At 48.3% G+C, this 24,318-nt stretch overlaps 1 protein-coding gene across 1 annotated transcript in view; it reads left to right on the forward strand.

Annotated features, from left to right (window-relative positions):
* Positions 1-2,098, forward strand: part of LOC115467122 (cytosolic 5'-nucleotidase 1A-like) — a 61,600-nt gene extending 59,502 nt beyond the window's left edge. The window contains exon 7 of the mRNA XM_030198832.1: positions 339-2,098. Coding sequence (XP_030054692.1) covers positions 339-701 — 363 coding nt within the window. The 3' untranslated portion in view covers positions 702-2,098. The remainder of the gene's footprint in view (positions 1-338) is intronic.
* Positions 2,099-24,318: the final 22,220 nt, after the last annotated feature.

Genomic DNA, 24,318 nt, shown 5'->3' on the forward strand with positions numbered 1-24,318 from the left:
TTTTACAGGTGTGCTGAAAAATGGATCTGCGCGCGTCCAAAACACGTGTCTACACTAGCGCAGGCCACTTTTCAGCGCACCTTAGTAAAAGGGCCCCCAGTGTTTAGCTGTGATCCACAGTAAACTGTGTATGTGACTGCAGAATACAGGTCATTTAATGTAATGTGACTGATTTGGCAACTATGTGCAACTCATGTTGTGCCACTAATGGAACATGCTAATTTGATAAATTAACTTCAAGCTAGTATAATTTTTGCTGTTTTTAGGGCGTCCTGTTAAGAAACCTGACAATTAAAATGGCAAGATTTTAAGCATTTTCTCTTACACTTCATCCACAGGGTCCTTTGAAATGTTTTCTGGAAGCACTCGGAAGACTTCAGAGAAAGTTCTATGCTAAAAATGAACGTCTAAATTGTCCCGTAAGGACCTATCTTGTCACAGCCAGAAGCGCAGCAAGTTCTGGAGCCCGAGCACTGAAGACACTGCGCAGCTGGGGTTTAGAGATTGATGAAGCACTTTTTCTTGCAGGAGCACCTAAAGGGCCAATCCTGCAGAAAATCCGCCCTCATATTTTCTTTGATGATCAGATGTTTCACATAGAAGGTGCACAGGAGTTGGGCACCATAGCAGCTCATGTGCCTTATGGGATAGCACAGAAGTGCAGCAAATCCAATCTTAAAGCAAATGCACAACCACAATAAATTGCTTTTCCATTTCCAGTGGCCATCCAGTCACTGTATTAGCTGTTGCAGATGTCATGGGTTAAACTAAACTAAAACGGGTCTGGTCACTTGGTGCTGATTTTCCAGCTGTAATCCAAAATGTAGTATAGTCAGATGTGGTTAATCCATAATTGGTATAGCCAGTGGTTTCAGTATGTATACCATCATACAGGCAGCCAAGCATGCAATAATTTTATTTAAATGGTATCAACTAGATATAAATTCTGCTATGTTGAGTACATTCAGTAAATAGGGGCATATGCTCACATCAGAGGAAGCAACCTCTGGTGCTCAAATGCCACAAACAGGTCTGGCTTTCAGAATAACCACTGGTGGCAGTTGGTGTTTTTTTTAAACACTGATGGTTGCTGGCTAAATTAGCCCTGGATATTCAGTGCCAGACCGTGTGAGGTCAGCAGCATTGAAATCCACTGCTAATTTTGGTTGCCCTTGCCGCTGGAGCTTATGCAGATCCAGGTCAATATTCATCCGGGACCTGCATAAGACAGTTTATGTTGGGTCCTGGTTGAATATTTGCTGGGACCCGCATAACATAAAAATCCCTCCCAGACCCTTTGTACCACCCCCCCCCCCCCCCCCCCTCAACAGAGGGAGCTTCCAGTCCTCTTCCCCCCCTTAAAATGACCCCCCACAACAGCAATCCCTCCCAGACCGATATCACCATAGGCCGTCCCTGAGCCTACCTGATATCCCTGGTGGTAAGAGTGAAGCTCTCTTCCTCCTGCCCCTAGCAGAGGATTCCAAAAGTTGGCTGCTGTGACCTCTTGTAATACTGCAGTAGTACCACGAGGCTGCTGCAAGAGGTTGTGCCAGCCATTTTGTGGAAGGTATCACTAGGGGCAGGAGCGAGTGGGCTTCACTCCTGCCCTCAACACCCCCATTGGGCCTGCAGTTTCGGGGGGGGGGGGGGACATCAGAGGGCCTGTGTTAGTGCCAGCTGATACTCAGTGTTGGCACCCACATAGCTAAGCAGCCAAGGACAGCATTTGAGCTGTCCTAATTTTGGCCACTTAGCTGGGGGGGGGGGGGGGGTCCCAGCACTGAATGTTGCCGGCTCCTCCCCAATGCCGCCCCCTGTACCCATCCTTACCTGCCCACTTTTTGGGAGCTGGTTAGAGCCGATATTCAGCAGCAATACCAAGTTAAGTGCTGCTGAATATCGGCGGTTGGGTAGCCCCAAGCGATTGAAGAGGGCAGGAGCCTCTCCTCCCTATTTAAATCACTTTAAATTTTGGCCAGATAATTTTCTTATAAGCTATAATTGCATGGAATCCATTGAGGACCTCAGCTGGTCATCCTTAAACTAAGTGTAAGCAGCAGGTAACCCCAAGCAAAGTGGATTTATATATAGGTTTCTAAAAAGGCCATTCCAACTGTCCATGTGACCTTTTCTGATGATGTATGAATCCTTTCCAAGCATAAGATACCTGGCTGTTAAGTTTTGAATCAGGTCAATAAAGATTAACTATGTCGGACTACACATCTGTGCTCCAGAAATCAGGGCTTTCTAGTACTGGAGCAGCTTAAACCCTCCAACAGACCCATCATTGTTCTGTGCCTCAAGGAAATATTGAATAAGTGTACTCTGTTACTTAGGAGCAGTCATTCTTAAAAGGAACATATTTAAGAATTGACCACAGTTGCATAAGCAATTTATTTGTAAAACAAATACTTTTTTTTTTAATGGGCTTCAATGTTTATTTTTTCTTATATTTTCTATGCTGTATTTTTGCAAATATGACTATAAATAAATGTTTTTGAAAGGATTATAAAATGGTTATAATAAGAGTTGTGCTATATTTTAAAAAAGGGGGAGTGGGTATCAGCCATTTTTGGAATACCAACACTATGCTATAGTTTCTGGGATTGGTTTCTATTTAAGTGGTTGCTTAATAGTCTTGATGACTAATTATGGCATGAAGCTACTCTAGGGAAATTTCTTTTTCTAGTTTTATATGACTGTGTGTATATCTTCAACAGAAATTCTTGAATATTTTTCTAAACCGTATTACCACCTAAATAAAACAATTTAAAAATCATTTTCATTTCTCTGATTCTATCTAGAGAAGCTAGAAAACCAGATTAGTATAAATAAATAATGGGGCTCATTTTCAAAGCATTTGGACACACAAAGTACCATAAGTTACTATGGTACTTTGAAGGGCATTTTCAAAAGAAACGTCCAAGTTGGGATTTGGACGTCTTTGTAAAACGTCCAAATCCAAGGGCGGGGAAAACCGTATTTTCGGAAAAAGATGGATGTCCATCTTTCGTTTCGAAAATACCAAGGACGGCCTTGGATTTGGACATCCTTAGACATTGACGTGTTTGACTTTCGGCGATTTTCGAAACCAAAGACATCCATGCCGAAAACATCCAAATGAAAGCCATTTGGATGTGGGAGGAGCCAGCATTTGTAGTGCACTGGTCCCCCTGACATGCCAGGACACCAACCAGGCACCCTAGGGGGCACTGCAGTAGACTTTATAAATTGTTCACAGGTACATAGCTCCCTTACCATGTGTGCTGAACCCCCAAAACCCACTACCCCCAACTGTACACCACTATCCTAGCCCTTACGGGTGAAGGGGGGCACCTAGATGTGGGTACAGTGGGTTTGTGGTGGGTTTTGGAGGGCTCGCTGTTTCCTCCACAAACATAACAGGTAGGGGGGTATGGGCCTGGGTCCGCCTGTCAGAAGTGCACTGCAGTACCCACTAAAACTGCTCCAGGGACCTGCATGCACTGTCAAGGACCCTAGTATGACATCTGAGGCTGGCACAAAATATTTTTAAAGATGTTTTTTGAGGGTGGGAGGGGGTTAGTGACCACTGGGGAAGTAACGGGAGGTCATCCCCGATTCTCTGCAGTGGTCTGGTCATTTTGGCCAACTTTTTGTGCTTTATTCGTAAAAAAAACACGTCCGGGTGAAAACATCCAAGTGTTCATCATGTACATCCCTGCATGCTTTTTTCGATTATGGGTCAAAGACGTCCAAGTCTTAGACACACCAAAGTCCCACCTTCACCACGCCTATGACAGCCCCCCTTGAAATTTGGACATCCTTGCGACACACTGCAGTTGGAGATATCCAAAATCGGTTTTCGATTATACCGATTTGGACGTCCCTGGGAGATGGACGTCCGTGCTCCGATTTATGACGAAAGATGGACGCCCATCTCTTTCGAAAATATAGTAACACTAGTAAAACATGCCCGTTTCTTGCGTTAATGAAACGGGCGCTAGCACGGTTTCCTTCCGAACCCCCCCCCCTCCCTACTCACACCTTTCAGCGTTCTGATGGCACTGCCCGTCATTGTTGCAGACCTCGGCATGCCACCTTCAATCTGCTGCGTCATTGGTTGTGAAGCCACTGATGCCATTGCTCCGCCCTCAACGTCATCACGTTTGACGCGAGGGTGGGGCCCCAACACAGTGTTTTTGGTGGCTTCACCACCACAAAGGCTTCGAACCGGAAGGAAGTGCCCGGAGGACCTCACAGTGACGTCAGTGTCCTCAGAACGTTGAGGGTGAGTTTTATTATACAGGATAGTAACATAGTAGATGACGGCAGAAAAAGACCTGCACGGTCCATCCAGTCTGCCCAAGAAATGTGCCACTTTTTTGTGTATACCTTACCTTGATTTGTACTTGTCATTTTCAGGGCACCTGTTTGTGTGTCTAATTGCTTTGAAAATGAGCCCCATAGAGGGGCATTTTCGATAGAACGTCTAAATCAGAATTTGGACGTTTTACAAAAATGTCCAATTTCTGAACAGAAAAGAAGGTCATTTTCGAAAAAGATAAACGTCTATCTTTTGTGTTCGAAAATGTCTTGTGATTTGGACATCCTTTTTTTTTTTTTTGGTCCATTTTCAAACAAAAGCTGTCCAAAACAGAGGATGAGTGGCTTAATAGCTAGTGCAGCAGGCTTTGATCCTGGCAACATGGGTTAAATTCCCACTGCTGCTCCTTGTGACTTTGGGCAAGTCAAATGAACAAGGGGCATTTTTGGGTATGACATCTAAGTCTGAATTTGGACTTTTTTTTTTTTTTAAACATCCAAAATCAGAACAGGAAAGGTCATTTTCTCCAAAAAATATCTATCTTTTCCTTTTGAAAATGCTGTTTGGAAAAATGTTTTGGGATTTGGGGGAGTAAGGGGAGGTGATCCCCAATTTCCACCAGTGGTCTGGTCATTTGGGGCACCTCTTGTGTGGAGTACAGGAATAGCCTAGTGGCTAGCACAACAGACCTTGATCCTAGAGAAGTGAGCTCAATTCCCACTGCAGCTGTTTTTTATAAAAACAAGTCTAGCTCAAAACGTCTACGTTTAGTCTTGGACATTTTTCTTTTGTTCCATTATGACTGAAAGACATCTAAGTCTTAGGAATGCCCAAGTCCCACCTTGAACACACCCCTGGCATGCCCCCTTGAGATTTAGACGTCCTTCTGACAGACTTCAGAGAAAGACGTCTAAAAATAGGTTTCAAAAATACTGATTTGGACATCTTTGTGAGATAAACGTCCAAATGCAGACTTATGTCACTTTTTGGACGTTTTTCTCTTGAAAATGAGCCTGATAGTAACCTATTGAACTCTGTAAGTCAAAGTGCTTTGAAAATGAGCCACATAGGCTCTTATTTTAGAAGCATCTCCATGTGTAAATAGCAATATTCTTAAATGAACATCACATTTTGAAAGGGTATTACACATTTAGAAAAAAAAATTCCCACCTCAGCTTTTACACCTGCCCTGAGGCACACACAAATACCAACTTGATGTGACAGATTCAAAAGGCTGATTCCACCACCCCTGCGACAACCGGATCATTCCTTACCATGACCCCATCAATCCCCCACCACCACCACACAAGCCAACTTCTAGACTCACTCCAATGTTGACCCCCCCAGGTGGTGCCCCTCAAGAGACCACCCCCCCAGCTCTGGTGCTTACTGGGGACCCCAGTAATCAAGTGGAAGCAAAACTAAATCCCAGGCACTCCTGTTCGTTGAGGTGCCATGTTCAAAATGGCTCTTTGGCCCTTAGCAGTAGAAGGGTGCAATTACCACTAGGAGTAAAGGGCACCATTTTAAACCCAGTGCCACAATGAGCAGGAGCAGGGCTTTTTTTGAGGGGGTACTGAGTACCGGCACCTTTTCCATTGTCTGCTAAAATTGACCCATGGTCCCCAAGTTATAATTAAAGAACTCAGGCTCTACACACCAATTCTGCCTTGTATTTTTTGAAAAGGTCTTGCCACCTCTCTTCATGTCTCTATCCATTTTTTCTTCTGTACTTTTGCCAGCCATATTTTTCTCTTCACTTCTTTGAGTTGTATGTGATATTTTTTTCTGTGTTGTCACTTCATAAATGCTGCCTGTTTTTGCCTTTATTCCTTCAGATACTTATTTGGTGAACCATATAGGTTTCCTTCTCCTCTTACTTTTATTTTCCTTACAAAAAGTTCTGTTGCCATTTTTTATTGCTCTTTTCAGCTTGGACCATTGATATTCCACTTTTCTTATATCCTCCCATCCTGCAAGCTCAGGTACTCCCTCATTTTATTAAAGTCAGCATGTTTATAATCCAGGACTTTTGAGTTTTGTGTGTCTACACTCCACTTTAGCTCCTATATCAAGCCATATGGTGTAATAATCACTACTGCCCGGGGGAGGGGGGAGGGGGAACCCACCCTGACAGACACATTTTCCCCATTTGTGGGCATATTAATTCAATTGAAGGGCATAGTTAATAAATAGGCCCCATTGAGAATGGGTTCCTTCCTGTTTAAGGCATTTTAAGTAAGGGGCCTTTAGTGTTGTCTACAAATTCCTGTGGTGTTAGAACTATCATCTTCTCTATAAATTAATCCCAAAAAAGTCGTTAGTGTCAGCAAGCTAGCTCTTTGGATGACTCAGATCAATGTTAGTTTTCTACAAATAAACCCCTATCCTACCCTTTACAACTACTAGCTACAAGAAGATCACTGGTGGTTCCCCTATTACTAGAGGCTAAAGAATGATATTAGCAATTTGCAAAAATCTATACTAGTGTGGGGCACAGTTATATAAATAGCTTCATCTTAGCTGTGTGACTTAAAATCCACATATAGAAGATTTGTAAGGGGCGGGTGCTTTAGGCACTAAAATATGTGCCCACTTTAGTAGTGTTTTAGACATTTATGCACAATGTGGACACATATGAGCATATATTACGTCATAAAATACCAGCTGGTGAAAAAGTACTTACTTTGACATTATGGTGTGTAGTTTGAGTGGAGCTTGAGCAGAGCACACATATATGCACATATATGATAACATACTACAGCTTACATGCCTATTTTAAAAAATACTGGTCAGTGGCGTTCCTAGGGGGCTGACACCCGGGGCGGATCGCCGATGTGCCCCGCCCCCTGGGTGCAGCACGATCCCCCCCCCCCCCCGGCGAAGGAACCCCCCGGGTGCACGCCGCTGGGGGGGGGGGTGCCGCGCGCCTGTCCACTTCGTTCGTTTCCATTCTCCCTCTGCCCCGGAACAGGAAGTAACCTGTTCCGGGGCAGAGGGAGCACAGAACGAACGTAGCAGACAGGCGCATGACACCCCCCCAGTGGCGTGCACCCGGGGCGGACCGCCCCCACCGCTTGGTATGCCACTGATACTGGTATAGACACAGCAGCTCTAGGGCTGGTGTAAATGTCCACGCCTGCAATGTACCACTTGCAACAGTATTTTATACGGACAAACTAGCCGTTCAGCCCGTAAAAACGGGCTAGTATAGGAGGGGGGGGTTGAAAGGCCCCCCACCCCGCCGCCGAGTTCGCCACTGCCGCTCCCCCTCCGAGTTCGTCCCCTCCCCCCCCGGAGCCGTCGCCACTCACCTTCCACCCGGTCGGGCCCTCGCTCCGCTATTGAAACAGCGAGGGCACGCAGCACACAGCTGTACTGCTGAGCTGCCGTCGGCCTTCCTTCTTCTTCTCTGCCTGTGTCCCATCCTCGATGACGTTATGTCACACGAGGGCGGGACACAGGCAGAGAAGAAGGAAGGCCACGGCAGCTCAGCAGTACAGCTGTGTGCTGCGTGCCCTCGCTGTTTCAATAGCGGAGCGAGGGCCCGACCGGGTGGAAGGTGGGTGGTGGCGGCGGCGACTCCGGGTGGGGGGAGCGTTAGCGACGGCGGTGTCCCTCATAAATGTGCAGTAGAGACCCTCTCTGTTCCGCCCTCGTCATCACGTATTGACACAGGGGCGGGGCAGAGAGGGTCCCTACTGCGCATTTGCGAGTGAGTACGACACTCGCCATTTATATATATTGATAGGCAGGTCCGTTAAGTCCTCAAATGAAATTCTGAGAGACATATAAATGCTAGTTCAGTTAAGCTCACATGATCTGCAGAATGCTATTGATAAATCCTATGCAATCTTTGGACAGTGGCTGACTGCTGTGCTTTAAATCACCCTGACTCATGGACATTTATAATCTACTAGTAAAAAAGGCCCGTTTCTGAAACAAATGAAACAGGTGCTAGCAAGGTTGTCCTCTAATGGTAATTATGTTTAAGGCAACTGTTAGGAGAGAGAATGTGCGAGAGAGTGAATGAGTATGTGTCAGAGAGTGAGTATGTGTGAGAGAAAAAGTGTGTCAGAGAGAGTGTGTTATTGAGAGTGTGATTGACAGAATGTGTGTGTGTGTCTGTATGAGTGAGTGTAGTGTGTGTCCCGTGTGCACCAATTATGCTCTATCCCCTGCATTCATCCATATGCAGCAAACGTCCTCTGTGCCCTGCCCCCTCCACCCATTCATGTGCAGCATCTCTCCCCTGCCCTCTCCATCCATCATGGTGCAGCAATTCTCCTCTGTCCCTTGCCCTCCCCCCCCCTACATGTGCATCACACCTCCCCCCTGCACCTCCCTCCGAGTTCCAGGCCCCCCTCCCTCCCATTTCTAGTCCCCCCTCCCTCCCTTCGAGTTCCAGGCCCCCTCCCTCCCTCTCTCTCCTTTCCCTCCCCCCCTCCGAGTTCCAGGGTTACCCCTCCCTCCAAGTTCCAGTCATCCCTTCCCTCCCAGTTCCAGGGTCCCCCCCTCCCTCCCAGTTCCAGGTTGTGGAGGAAGGACTGAAGTAGCTCCCGCATTGTGTGCAGGCTCAGTGGCGAGCTAGAGGTAAAGCGGCTCCCGCGAAGTGTGTGGAGGAAGGGCTGAGAGCTAAACCGGCTCCCGCGTTGCATGTGGAGGAAGGGGTGAAGTAGCTCCCGCATTCTGTGTGCACGAAGGGCTCAGTGGCGAGCGAGAGGTAAAGCGGCTCCCGTGTAGCTTGTGGAGGAAGGGCTGAGAGCTAAACCGGCTCCCTCTTCTTTTCTTCGTGCGCTTCCTGCCTCCCTGCTTTGAATAGTAACATCTCCTGATGTCAGGCAAGCAGGCTTCTACTACGGGAGAGTGACGTCAGGAGATGGTTACGGGCACAGGCAGACACATTGGAACGTTGCAGAAGCAAATTATTATATTAGATTGTAATCCTAAAGGAAATACAAAATCCTCTATTCCTAACTAAAATTGCAACAGTTCTTCTGATGGCTCCCTAGAAAAGCAGTTTGCCTAACACATGGTGTGACATCACCTTGAGTATTGCGTTCAGTTCTGGTTGATGTATCTCAAAAAAGATATGGTGGAATTAGAAAAGGTTCACAGAAGAGCGACCAAAATGATAAAGGGGATGAACTCCTCTCATATGAAGAAAGGCTAAAGAGGTTAGGGCTCTTCAGCTTGGAAAAGAGACAGCTGAGAGGAGATATGATTGAGGTCTACAAACTTCTGAATGGTGTACAATTTTACTCTTTCAAAAAGTACAAATACTAGGGGACACTCAATGAAGTCACAATGGAAATACTTTTAAAACAAATAGGAGGAAATTTTTTTTTCTTTCGACAAATAAGCTCTGGAACTCTTTGCCAGAAGATGTAGTAACAGTGATTAGCGTATCTGAGCTTAAAAAAGGTTTGGACAAGATCATGGTGGAAAAGTCCATAATCTGCTATTGAGACAGACATGGGGGAAGACACTGCTTGCCCTGTGATGGGTAGAATGAGATGTTGCTATTATTTGGGATTCTGTCAGGTACTTGTGACCTGGATTGGCCACTGTTGGAAATAGGATACTGGGCTAGATGGACCATTGGTTTGACTCAGAATGGCTATTCTTATGTTTTCATATTCTCATGTTCTTAATTGTAAACACCTATTACACATATAAAATGCTGCTATACACTTATGAGTGATTATGAAATTACCTTAACATGCTTAACAGGATGTGCTGTGAAATCAGACACACAGTTGTAAGCAAAGTTTGAGTAGGCATGTTCAGTTTATGATAGAAATCCAAAAAGGTAGAACTGTACTGAATAGCATATTTTACTATTCGGCCAAATACAAATAATAAAAATTATTATTTTCCCAAATATGAATGGGCATTGACCTTTAACATAACAAAGGAAAGAAGCAACGTGAAATCAGAGATCAAGTGTTTATTTCAGAGGGATTTAGCACAGCAGAGCCCCAGAATATTTGTATTCAAATTTAAATCACTATTCAGCAGAATATGAATAATGTATTTGGGGCCAAATCAAATTGAATATGAATATTTGGTACAGCCCTACAAAGGAATTCTAAAGTTAAAAACCAATTATAGATATCTTCATAAAATCAGTACCAAGAACCAGCCCCAGAGCAGGCACATGCTGACACACACACTTACAGCTGCTCCTAAGCTGGTGTAAAATGTGTGACTATCCTGTACATGTATGCACATGCATCACAACTCCATTCCTCCCACAGTACAGCCAGGAACATCTACACATGAAACATGTATAAGAAGATGCTGTCTTGTCAGTGGAGGAGTGGCCTAGTAGTTAGGGTGGTGGACTTTGGTCCTGAGGAAGTGAGTTTGATTCCCGGCACAGGCAGCTCCTTGTGACTCTGGGCAAGTCACTTAACCCTCCATTGCCTACCACATTGAGCCTGCCATGAGTGGGAAAGCGCAGGGTACAAATGTAACTACATAAATAAATACTTGCATATACTGCTGTACAATTTTATAAAAGGCTTTTCCCACGTATAAGATAAGCTTTATCTTCTTTAAGGTTAGAAAAGGAAAGCATAACAATGTGCTTTTGGAATGATCTTTCTGAAAGGTTGATCCTAGGGCGCGGTATATGAAATCACAATAAACCTGAGACTTGAAATGGCTGGATGGATTCCAAATACTAAATAATTAATATTCATTTTATACCTCTTGCTTGCACAAAGCAAAAAAGGAATGGCTGTACTTTGCCTACAGAAAAAAAGACAATTAAGAGTTGAGTTTCAAGCAGCTACTGAAAACTATTTACGTCAATGTGCATACATACATTAAGGGTCCTTTTACAAAGGCGCACTGCAAAATGGCCTGCGGTAGTGTAGACGTGAGTTTTGGGAAAGCGCAGAATCATTTTTAGTGCACCTGTATAAAATGTCTTTTTAATATTTTTTCTGAAAATGGATGTGCGGCAAAATCAAAATTGCCACGTGTCCATTTTGGGTCTGCAACCTTACCACCAACTACTGACCTAGTGGTAAAGTCACACGTGGTAACCGGGCGTTAATGACCTACGCAAGCCAAATGTCACTTGGCACATGTCCAATATGCACGCCAGAAAATAAAAATTATTTTTCGGCCGCGCGTATCGGACATGCACCAAAAATGAAATTACCATAAGAGCCACACGGTAACGTCATTTCGCCATATGTTGGGTGTGCGTAGAGTCTTACGCGGCTTAGTAAAAGGGCCCCTAATACACAGCTGCAGTTTATATATTCATTAAGATCATACAGCACCTCTGTTTTTACAAAACAACTCTGTTCCTAAGTTTATATCAGGGGGGAAAAACGGAGCGTTGACATTCAAAGAATACCATGAATACCACTTGCCCTATGTTTTCATACCATAGTATCTAGGAATTCATTTTTTGAATTTGTAAGAAATGATTCACAAATGATAAAGTCAAAAGTGAACATAAACAAAGCCCATGAGTATAAGCTGCCAGAGCACTTGGAAGTTCTAGTTTAATTAGATTGAAATGAGATTGAACTTAATGGAAGAATTTACAGGTTGAATTGACAAGTCTCTTGGGGGCTCTTTTAAAAATTATATAACATGCTGTGAATCTGTAAGGTGTTCACCATGTTATGCCTTCCTAGTTAGAAGTGTTCACATGTTCTGAAAAGTAATGAGATTAGTGTGGAAGCAGAAGAGGTTCTTGATGCTCTCTAAAGGGAAATGTCATGGGAAAAAGTGTTCTAAAAACTTGTGTGATGTCTGTGTAGGGTCTTACTTCCCCTATACTAGGGTGTGCTGGGGCTCAGGGAACAGCACCCAGGAGTGGATCCCTATAGGTTCTGGAAGACTTATGCATTTTGGAAAAGGGATTCTGGAAGACAGAAACTAGTAGGAATTGTTATATAATTATTCTGAGGTGCTGGAGGAGAGATGACATCTGAAGATATGGAGGCATATTTTAGAAAGGGACAGGAAAATACCAACTGTACTTAAGAACACAAGCATGCCATACTGGGACAGATAGAAGGTCCATCAAGCCCAGTATCCTGTTTCCCAGAACAGCAAAACAGATTTTATGCTGCTTATCCTACAATATGGAGCAAATTTTCCCCAAGTCCATTTTAATAATGGCTTATGGACTTTTCTTTTAGGAAATTAACCAAACCTTTTTTAAACCCTGCTAAGCTAACCGCTTTAACCAAATTCTCTGACAACAAATTCCAGAGTTTAATTACTCGTTGAGTGAAGAAATATTGTATCTGATTTATTTTAAATTTACTACTTAGTAGCATCTTTGTGTGTCCCCCAGTCCTAGTATTTTTGGAACGAGTAAACAAGTGATTCGCATCTTACTGTTCCACTCCACTCAGTATTTCATAAACCTCTATCATATCATACTTGAATGTACACCACTTCAATAGCCTTCAGGCTTGCAGGTTTCTTATACATTCAGATACAGTATGTAATTTTTCTGTCCCTGGAACATAGTGACATAGTAAATGATGGCAGATAAAGACCCATACGGTCCATCCAGTCTGCTGAGGAGGAAGGAGGTGTTTTAGAGAGCTCTGCTGACTTCCAGTGGAAAGGGAGTGAGACCTAGCTCCCTCCCCAAAGATGAGGAGGGTCCCTGGGGAGAAGGCCTCAGGAAAGTCCCAGGCTATGGGGCCTCCTGGGGCCCGGGACCAGAAGGCCGAAAGGAGTGGCTCTCTCCCTGGTTTGACTACCGGGAGAAGGGAAAGGAGTCCAGTGGACCGAAGGGAGAAGCAGCCCAGTGGAGGCCACCAGAGCATTTCCCCCTCCATGGCCCAGCTTGCGGAAGGTAAGCGAGAAGACAGTGGAGGGGGGAGGAAGATAGTACAGGCCCCAGAAGGGCGCTTCCAAGGAAGGGAGAAGGAAGAGGCGATGGAAGTTTGCCAGAAGCCTTTGCTGGAGGCAGCTGAGAGTGAGAGTGAGGAGAGTGGATCGTCAGATGAGGAGTTCCTTGAAGTGAGCTATGACCCTGATGATCCAGCAAGTAGTGTGGTAAATATTGTAAGACGAATTAAGCTGGTGGAAAAAGAAGTAGTGGAGCTAGGAAAACGTCTGAAAATGGCAAGAACTATGTGTAAATTTGCCCCAGCGGAGCACAGACAAATGTATGTTAAAGAGGAAGCCCGGATATCAAAGTTGTTGGGGAAAAAAGAACACTTGTTGAACTGTTTAAAAAAGGGCTCTGTGAATCCTTTGAGGGAGCTCTATGTTAACCGAGAAAGGATGGCTTCAATACCACAGTCTGGGGGTTCAGGAACACTACAGTTGCAGCAAGCTTCAGTGTCTTCAGCAGCATTAGACTCAAAAGAGTTGTCTGGGTTCAGAGGTGACCCCACTTTAAAATACATGAGACAGTTGGCAACACAGTCTAGAGCACTTACCCAGCAGCCAGAGGATAAGGAGGCAGCGGCAGGACATGGCTCTGAGGTGGGGGCTGGAGTAGAGATCCTACCTGTGGAGGGGAGGACAGAACTCAGTAACTTTTCAAAACTCCAGATAATGGAGGCAGCAGAGGGAGACGCAGGTAGCAGCCTGTTTTCTACAGAGGTGGTGGTCGAAGTCGCAGAGGGCTTACCTGCAGTTGTGCAAACAGCAGAGACAGTTGCCGTGAAGGAGGCCCTGTTGGAAAAGGGTCAGCAGAGGCAGACTCCGGTATTTTTGGCCGGGTCTGCAATGACTGAAGTGGAAACCGAAGCAGCATGGCATCTGGAGAAGCCCCGCCCACGAAGTCCGGGAGCAGGGGATGTCTTCCCTGAGCATGGAGTAGCTGGCGGTTTACAGGAGAGGGGTCGGAGAGAGAGGAATAGGAGCGGGCAGCAGCTGGGAGCTCATTTGACCAGCTGTCCATTACAAGAGGTGAAATCGGGGGGTGCTAACAGCCAGCCTGTGGCGGAATCAGGAACAGACAAGCCATGCCCCCGGGAAGCGCCAGCCATTGGGAGAACGCAGGAGGGACTGCACCAGAAGCAAGAGGGAAGTAACCCGATTGTTGAGAGACTTTCGTTGACTACAGAAGTGGACATGGCAAGTCTAACAGATGTGCAGCGGGTGGTGGAGCAGACCTGCCAGCAGGACGGCTGGGAGCGAGGAGCCAAGGGGAGCGGCGGAGTTCCGGAGGCTTCGCCCCTGGTGCCGGAGGTTGGAGGGAGTTCGGGGGCAGAGCGAGCAGGGAGTCTGGTATCGCCAGCTGCAGACCTGACTGGGCAGGTGCCAGAGTATCGCCAGGAGACAGAGGAGAGGAGGCGATTAGCCCAGAGGCTGGAGCCTGCAGTGGCAGGGACGAGCAGGGACGTTCCAGGAAGTGGTGATGGGCAGGACAATCAGTTGGAGGCAGCCCAAGCCGCAGAACTGACTATGGACGTTGCTGGATGTTTGTCTGAGAGGGAAGGGGACGGGGGACAACGGGAGGGGGAGGGGGCGGTGGATATTGAGGAAGGGAGAGGGATGAGGGGAGGGGCAGAGGGACAGAAGGGGGGGGAGGCAGAGGGAAGGGCTGGAACAAGTGTGGAGGGGGGGCGGTGGGGGCTGGGGTCCAAGTCCTTTGCGGCAGTAGTCCAGGGAGGGGGAAGGAGGGAGGGGGGGAGATCGGGTGGTTTTGAGGGCCCAGGGAGGGGTTGGGGGGGAGCGGGGACAGGGGGTGGACAGCTGCCTAAGCGGCGAAATGTGGTACAGCTCAAATGGATAGGGGAGGGGGCAATGCCCTCCAGGGATCGGGTCTTGAGGCTGGTGATGGGGATGGGGTTTATACCCGAGGACTTTTACGCGTGTATACACCCCATCAACATCCCAGAATATGACTTGAGCTTCATGACCCAGAGGGGGATGGAAATATTCTGGGAAAGGTACGAGGGGGTGAGGGGAAAGGGGGAGTGGCGGGACCTCAGGGCCATTCCAGTCAGCAAGCCGGACCTGGTGCAGATCACCCTGCTCGTGAGAAATGAGTCTATCTCTGGGGCAGATTTAGCCTACTGGCTACAGAGGTACGCGGAGCTGAGATCCCCACTTACAAAGTTACCGGATCCAAGCAGGGTTTGGGCAGGAGGTTGGGGAGCCCTGGTCAAATTGAGACAGGAGAGCCATGTGGTCCAGCACATTCCTTCGGCTGCCTTTATCGGTCGTGACAGGATACTGTGCTTTACAAGGGGCAGCCGCGGCAGTGCTTCAGATGTGGTTCGTTTAGGCACTTCAGCATGTCATGCCCAGTGGTAAAGTGTGGAAGATGCGGGGATCAGCATGCCACAGAGGACTGCACCGCGATCAGGTGCAACCTCTGCGGCGGGTTAGGCCATGCATATCGGAACTGCCCTAGGGCGGCCCATAACGAGTGGGATATGTGGGGGAAGGGACGGGGAGGGGGGGTAATGGAGGAGGGGATAGGGCAGGGGGTGATAGGCAGGGAGGGGCAAGGGGGGGAGAAGGAGGGGATGCAGGAGGGGGGGCGGCAGGGGGCTGGGTCAGGAGTGGAGCAGGGGGGAGAGGGGGAGTGGGTACAAGTGCCACAGAGGAAAGGGAAGTTTCGGAGGGGGGGGAAAGTAGGGGTGGGCAGGGAGGGTCGCTGCAGGGGAAGAGGGGGAGGAACAGATTTCAGGTGTTGGAGGAGGAGGAGGAGGATAGGGAGGTTGGGAGGGAGGAGGAAGAACAGGGGGAAGGAGAAGAGGTGGAGTTAATGGAGGAAGAGGGGGCGGCAGGGGGGATTGGAGAGGGCAAACGGAAATATGAGGAAGCACTGGAGGAGGGTACTGGTGGTAGGAAGAAGGGCGGGAAGGCTCTGGGGGGAGGGGGAGGGGTGAGGGAGGAGGAAGAGGGAAGGGAGGGAGGGAGGGGAAAGGGGAGTAAGAGGAAAGCTGAGGGGGCCGGGCAGGTGGTGAAGGCCCAAGTGCAGGCTTGGGGGGACAGAGTGGAGCTAGAGGAGGATCTGGAGGACTTGGAGGACTTGGGGGAGGTGGAGGACTCGGAGGAGGAGGTAGGGGGCGGGGGGGAGAGGGGGGAGGGAGGGATCAGGGGGTGGGTCCGGATAGAGCAAAGAAGAAAGGAAGGAAGAAAGGGGGAGGGGGGGGTAAGGTGCAGACAGGACGGCTGCGGGGGGGGGGAGGGGGATCTGGCAGGGGATGATGTAGACCGCATAGCAGAGGACCTGCTTCAGGGTAAGAAGGGGGTATCCCAGGAGATAAGGAAAGAAGTTGGGAGTGAGCAGACCCGTGACTCGCAATGAGGATGGCAGGCTTAGTGTTGACATTTGCCACGCTGAATGTGGCCAGCATCGCCTCTCCGAAGAAGCAGGGTGTAGCGTATGACTGGTTCGCGAGGGTCCAAGCAGATTGCTTCCTGCTCCAGGAGACTCGGCTGCGGTCCATTGAGGTGATCAGGCGGGCAAGGCGGGACTGGAGGGGGGGTCCCTCGGTGTGGGGGTGGGCGGGGGAGAGGTATGGTGGGGTGGGGATCTTATTTAAGTCCCACCGGGTGAATATTCAGCGAGTGGTGGAGCTGGGGGTGGGGAGATGTCTTGTTGTGGATGCGATTTGGGAGGATAGAGCACTGAGGGTGGTGAATGTGTACGGGCCCCAAAGCAAGAAGGAAAGGGTGCTCCTCTTTGGGAAGATCAAGCCCTACCTATACACTTCGCGCCAAGTAGTCTGGGGGGGAGATTTTAACACCATATTGCGGAAAAAAGGATAGTGGGGGACGATCGGTACAGGTGGGCTATGACGGGGTGAGGCTGGCAGGGATCATGCGGGAGGCGGAGCTGGTAGACGCGCATGTGGCCTTCTGTGAGGAACAGGAGGGGTTCACGTTCTTTCGAGGGCAGTGTAAAAGTAGAATCGATAGATTCCTGGTAAAGAAGGGGGTTTGTCTGGGGGGTCCACGAACCGTGGACGTGGACTTTTCAGACCACCACATGGTCCTCCTTCAGGTGGGGGGGGCGGCAGCGCAGAGGCCAGGGAGGGGGTTATGGCGACCTAAATTTAAAGTGGTTAGGTAGCGAGCAGGTGCGGGAGGAGTACCGCCGGTTTTTGGAAGATCAGGTGTCAGTGCAGGGGGCATTTCAGTCATTGGGGGAGTGGTGGGATACAGTGAAAAGACGAACGCGGGGATTCTTTCTCAGACAGGCGAGAAGGGAGGGGAGGGAAAGGACAAAGTTGGGCATGGCAATAAAGAAAAAGAGGGACACATTGATTTCACAAGGGGGGAGGGAGGAAGAAATACATGATCTCCAAGCACTCCTGGAGCAGGTACAGTACAACCGCTACACCTCCTTGGTGTATGAGCGGGACTTCGGGAAAATGTGTAGCCCGGACCCCTTCGCATGCTGCCGGGAGCGGAGGGCGCGCAGGGTGATGGAGGGGGTGCGGGATGCACAGGGGGTCCTGCAGGACACCAAGGAGGGGATTCTGGGGGCAGTGAGGGACCACTTTGCGGCGTTCCTTTCAGCCCAGCAGATTGATATGGAGCAGATGGAGTGTTATGTGGAAGGAACCCCGGGGATAGGTCACAGGGGACCCCAGCTTCAGGCCCTCTTGAACCCGTGGACAGAACAGGAGGTGGAGGAAGCCATCGGGGCGCTCCACAGGAAGACCTCGCCGGGGCCGGATGGGCTAACAACTGAGTTCTACCAGGCCTTTAAGGAGCAGCTGGTGCCGATCCTGGTGAGGGTATGGGGGGCAGCCCAGTTGGAGGGTTCCTTGCCTAGTTCCTTGACAGAGGCGGCTCTTATCCTACTAAGTAAGGGGAAGGACCCGGCGATGCTGGCCAACTGGCGGCCTATAGCACTGCTTAATACGGATCGAAAAATCTTTGCGCGAATGCTATTCCAGAGAATGAGGCAGGTGTCTGGGGATTTGCTAGCAGCCTCGCAAGCATGTGGGGTTAAAGGGAGAGGGGTCTTGGAAGCTGCAGCGTGGGTGCGGGAGGGGGTAGAACGCAGTAGAGTGGGAGGGCATGGTAGGCTGTTGGTAACACTCGACCAGGAAAAAGCGTTTGATAGAGTGCAGTGGGGTGTCCTATGGAGCATTCTGGAGCGCTATGGGTTTCCGAAGGGTTGGATAGAGCAATTACAGCTACTCTATCGGCATGCGGGGTGTTTTCCCCTGGTTAACGGGTGGAGAGGGCAGGGGTTTGAGGTAGGGGCAGGGGTCCGACAGGGGTGCCCACTCAGCCCGCTGTTGTATGCATACGCCATCGACCCTTTTATAAGACGGCTGGAGAAGGGGGGGGCGGAGGGGCTGGAAGGGGTGGAGGTGGGGGACAATAACCAGTTAAGGGTCGTGGCGTATGCAGATGACGTTACAGTGTGGGTAGCGGACCAGAGGGAGGGAGGTAGATTGCAGAACCTGATCCAGGAATACTCGCAGGCAACAGCGTCGCAGGTCAATTTTCAAAAGTCCAATAGCCTGTGGGTTGGGGATCAGGGGCTGCAATTTGAGTTGGGAGGTAGGTTTCCTACAGCTGTGGAACGTATACGGGTCTTGGGAATATACTTCGAGAAGGGGGATTATAGGCTCTACAACTGGGATAGGTGTCTCCAAGAAGTGAAGGGGAGGGTGGATAGATGGAAGGGGTGGAAAATGACCATGGGGGAGCGGGTACAGCTCATCAAGGCACACTTAGTTCCTTTGTTTCTGTTCGTCAGTTACATCTGCCTGCTGCCGGAGAGCCGGTACACGGCCTTGTATGGGGTGTTCTTCCGGCTGCTCTGGGGCAACAGGACGAATCCGGTAAAACGGAATGTTACCTATCTGCCTAGGAGGGAGGGGGGGGTGGGCATGATAAACCCAGTCCTGTTTTTCAGCGCTTTGTTCCTGCAGTTCAATCTGGGGAGGGCGGTAGGGCGGGAGCCACCGGGGTGGGCTAGGAGTGTCCTGCAGTGGTGGCCGAGATATTGGGACCTATGGCGGGAGGGGGGGAGGGTAGTGGCACTGCGAAGGGGGGCTCCGGGGGGGGTGAGTTATTGCAAGACCCTAGTGAAATTGGTGAGGGTGTGGGGGCTGACGGTGGGGGAGGTGAAGGCAGGACAACGGGGGGTCTGGATGGACAGAGTACGGGCGCAGGTGTTCTCAGCTCCTCTGGCGCTGAGGGACGCGCCGGCCCCACGGATGCAGCAGGGGTTACGGTTGATTGCTTCGAACCGCATCCCGGTGAAGTATAAAGACCTGGCGTGGCTGTCCTTTCACGGTAGACTGTACGTCCGAGGAAATTTGAAATATCGCAATGTGCGGGATAGAGGGTGCCCACGGGAGGAATGTGCTGGAACTGAAGAGACGATGGAGCATTTCCTGGTGAGGTGCCCATTTACAGTCCAGGTCTCTGACCGGGTTTCCTCGTTGCTGCAGATCCCCAGTTTCCGCAACTACAGCTATGCGGACTGGGTGTATGGCCCAGAGGGTGGAGAGGGACGCGGGGATCCGGTAACACGCTTTCTGATTTCGGTGATATTGCGGTACTGCCTCTGGATGGCGCGCTGCAGGGTGTCCCTGTACCAGGAGGTCCGGCCGGCGGAGGTAGTCAGCTGGATGTGGTAAGGGCGGTGCAGGAAGCGGCGAAGTGGGAAAGGGTGGAAAAAGGGGTGGGGGTGGCTTCGAGGTGGTGGAGACACGTGAGGCTTAAGCCGCCATGAGGGGACATGCTTCCCAGGGGATTGTGTGCCAGTTGTCTGAAGGGGTTGAGGGGGGTCGGGGGGGGGGGTTGATCCATTGTATTATTGAGGAGGGGGTGTACATAGATAGGCAGACCATGTCTAGCTAGGAGCCTGGGGTTTGATTTGCATGTCCGGTTTTTTTCTTTGGTCTTTCTAATAAACAGTTTCCACTGTACTATTGAGGAGGGGGAGGGGGTGTACATAGATAGGAGGACCGTGTATAGCTAGGGGCTTGGTTTTGATTTGTATGTTATTTGTTTTTAGTTTTTTCCAATAAAAAGAGTTTTCCAGTCTGCCCAACAAGATAAGCTCATTTTACATGGTATGTGAAGGCTCTCAACTTAAAAAAAAAAATCACAAACACCTGAAGTAGAACTTCAACCTGGATCCCTTGAGTCTCAATCCAAAACACTAACCATTAGACTATTCCTCAGATTTGTATGGATCTATTAAGGATCCAGTTGATATTCAGAGTGATTTAAGTGGGCAGGAGAGGCTCCGGCCCACAACGGCTTCACAGTAGCGAGCTTCAAAACGTCAGGATAAACCCCCAGGGACAAAAAAGAATTCACTAAAAAACCTAAAGGAGCCACAGCTTCATCAATTTGTCTAAATACCATGGAAGAACATGGATCTAACACTGACCTAGTAGGCTTTATTATACCCTGTACAGCAGACACAACTGATGCATTCTCCACGCTGTCAAAGGACACCCAATGGCAGACACAAACAGGGTCAGGAGCAGTAGCTTCCTTTATTTGCTGCTCACCAAAACTTCCTTCTACCGATCCAACTTTCTCAAATAATGAGCAAATTCATTGGGGTTCAAAAACCCCGTTTCTCCCGCTCACCAGTCGCAAATAACTCCTAGGCACCCTAAGTAGCTCCTTAGTCACGCTCCTTTCTCCAGTGTGTTGCGCCTCCAATGCTCCTGTGCCCTTCTTCACTCAGCTGCGATGAGATGTCAGGGGGCAAAGCCAACACTGTCCTGGGGCTACAGGGAAGCAATACACCAGAGGGTGTCTGAGCATCCAAAGCAGGTGGAAATAGCAAGGGGATGAAAGCCAAGCAGCAGCAGAATAAGGCAGCTTACACACCATTCTTTCATTCCTCCGGTGCTCCTGTGCCCTTCTTCACTTGACCCCGATGAATGATGTTATCCGGGTGGGGGGGGGGGGGACCCAACACTGTCCTCGGGTTACAGGGAAACAATACACCAGAAGGTGACATAAAGTTATTCAAAATTGTTAAATCACGGGAGGATTCTGCAAAATTACAAGAGGACCTTACGAGACTGGGAGTCTAAATGGCAGATGACGTTTAATGTGAGCAAGTGCAAAGTGATGCATGTGGGAAAGAGGAACCCAAATTATAGCTACATCATGCAAGGTTCCATGTTAGGAGTCACCAACCAAGAAAGGGATCTAGGTGTCGTCATTGATGATACGTTGGAACCTTCTGCTCAGTGTGCTGCTGCGGCTAAGAAAGCAAATAGAATGTTAGGTATTATTAGGAAAGGAATGGAAAACAAAAATGAGGCTGTTATAATGCCTTTCTATCGCTCCATGGTGTGACCGCACCTCGAATACTGTGTTCAATTCTGGTCGCCACATCTCAAAAAAGATATAGTGTAATTAGAAAAGGTGCAGAGAAGGGCGACGAAAATGATAAAGGGGATGGGATTGGCTCCCTATCCGTTTCCGCATTCAATTCAAACTTCTCTTACTGACCTATAAGTGCATTCACTCTACCGCTCCCCAGTACCTCTCCACTCTTGTCTCTCCCTACACCCCCCTTCGGGTACTCCGTTCTGCGGATAAATCTCTCGTCTGTCCCCTTCTCCTCTACTGCTAATTCCAGACTCCGTTACTTTTATCTCGCTGCACCTTACACCTGGAATAGACTTCCCGAGCCTGTACGTCTAGCCGTCTTTGGCCATTTTCAAATCCAGGCTAGAAGCCCACCTCTAACGGTGCTTTTCACTCTAACCACTACTCACTTGCCCTGTACCCTTTTATCCCCACCTCTTTAATTCCTTTACCTCTTAGTTGTTCTGTTTGCCTGTCCTATTTACATTTTGAGCTCTTTGAGCAGGGACTGTCTTTTCATGTATGGTGTACAGCGCTGCGTATGCCTTGTAGCGCTATAGAAGTGATAAGTAGTAGTAGTTGGCATTGACTGTGCAGGATCGACGATCTGTACTATTCTGTCTGGTTTCGTTTTACAATAGGTGAATTGATGTTCTAGTGCTTTCCTTTTCCTTGTGTGACTCGTAGAATGACTGCTTATGGTATGGTAGAATTGCTCTATAGGTCCTGAGCGTTTTGTATTCTCGACATGCCTAGTACTGGATTTTGGATGGGGGTGTTAAAAAATTACCAGCCCCGGGGTGTCAACTACCCTAGGTACGCCACTGCCTAGTGGTATCTATTTTGTGTGTTTGCTTGCTGTTTCACTACTCGGTATTATTGTATTATTATATAATATATATTTTTCCACATTGGTACATTGCTTCATTGGGTGTTACCAGTTGAAAAACAAATCCTGTTTGATGTCTGTAGTGAATCACCCCTCTAGACCAGAGTCCAGATAATTTCTGTATTAGATGAACACTGTCTTTTGGCAAATGCTTACTGAATGCCGTGATTAATTCTTACTACAGTGCACAATTAGAGGATCTGGTATATCTCTATTTGATTTTACTGTATCCCTTGCCAATTTCCCATTCAGGGAGGAAAAGGGATAGCACTCATTAAAGGACTAGGGAGTTGACGTGCCTTCACCCCTCCTGTGGACAGCTGCTCAATCAGACCACTTTTCCACAACCTGGACATGTGAAGCAACAGGCCTAAATACAGATGTCCATCTTTTTGGACATGGACATCCCTTCCTGTTCTGCAATTGCAGTTATGATAAGGCAGCATGTCCTATGGACGTACTGCAGTTTTAGACCTCCACATCCTGGCTTTATAAAATCTGAATTTAGATGTCCATGCAATATAGACATCTCAATGCTAGTTTTCAGATGTCCACAACAAAGCTTCTTAACCACCTTAGTTTACTAAGGCAGTACTTCTTAACCCAGTCCACAGGGTACACCCAGTCAGTCAGGTTTTCAGAATATCCACAATGAATATGCCTGATAGATTTGCAACCATTGCATCCTTAATATGCAAATCTCTCCATACATATTCATTATAGATATCCTGAAAACCTGACTGGATGGGGGTGCACTGAGGACTGAGGTGAAAAGCACTGTGCTAAGAAGTGGCTGGCTTGACCCAAAAGAAGAAAAACTGATCTACTAGAGCATTAGGTACTTTTTTGAGCACGGTACAGAGGATTTTTGTTTCTTCCCCTCCAAGGAAGATCTGTGAGCCCATCTATTCTGTCAAATACATTTCTTTCTTTTCACCTGTGAGGCCCATGCTTTACATTATATCAAGAAAAATCCTGAATGTCCTTGTTTGTTTGTTTTTTTTCCCCAATGTATTGTTATAAAATCTTAAATTCAAACCAATTCCCTTTTGAGCAACCAAACTCTATTGTGTGGATTTTGTTGAAATTGTTGCTGGTCAGAACTGCTGGACTTGCTTCCACAAACCTAGTTCTCCCCAGTGCAATGTTTCTAACGAAAATGGTGCCGGTACTCAAATGCCAGGCCACCTTTCAGGTTTGGGGTGATCACTGAGGGACCCACTCCACAGTAGCCAGGTGCCCTGCAAACAGTCACAGAATCTATGACAAGGCAGAATTGGTATGTAGACCCTGACCTCTTCCATTAAAACTTGGGGACCATAGGTCAATTTAGCAGACAATGGAAAAGGTGCCGGTACTCAGTACCCCCTCAAAAAAAAGCCCTGGTTCTACCCAGAAATAACCCAAGAAGGATAGGGTGCATGGCAGCCCTCTAAATTCCTTTCTTTCTCCAGTACTAGCAAGAGTGGCACATAAGCTACAAATGCAACTGGCTAAATCCTGATTTCCAGTTAGATATGCGTGCAGTTGCTGAAGTTATGTCTACTATTTTCTAAGAGACCCGCCACATATGCAGTGCTGACTGCTTGGGCTTCAGTGTGCAGCTTAGAGAATGACACGGGGAACCGCAGTAACCACAGGGATGGGGACGGGGACACAGCTCGTGGGGACAGATCCCACGGGGACGGGGTGGGGACGGGGACAGATCCCACAGGGATGGGCGGGGATGGGGACAGAGCCCACAGGGACGAGGACAAACTTTGTCCCCATGTCATTTTCTACTTTGAAGACTGTTAATGAACTGGACTGTTATTTATGTTTAAGTGATGCCTACAAAGATATTTAG

This window comes from Microcaecilia unicolor, chromosome 3 (genome assembly GCF_901765095.1).
Source record: "Microcaecilia unicolor chromosome 3, aMicUni1.1, whole genome shotgun sequence".
In the NCBI taxonomy this organism is placed as follows: Eukaryota; Metazoa; Chordata; class Amphibia; order Gymnophiona; family Siphonopidae; genus Microcaecilia; species Microcaecilia unicolor.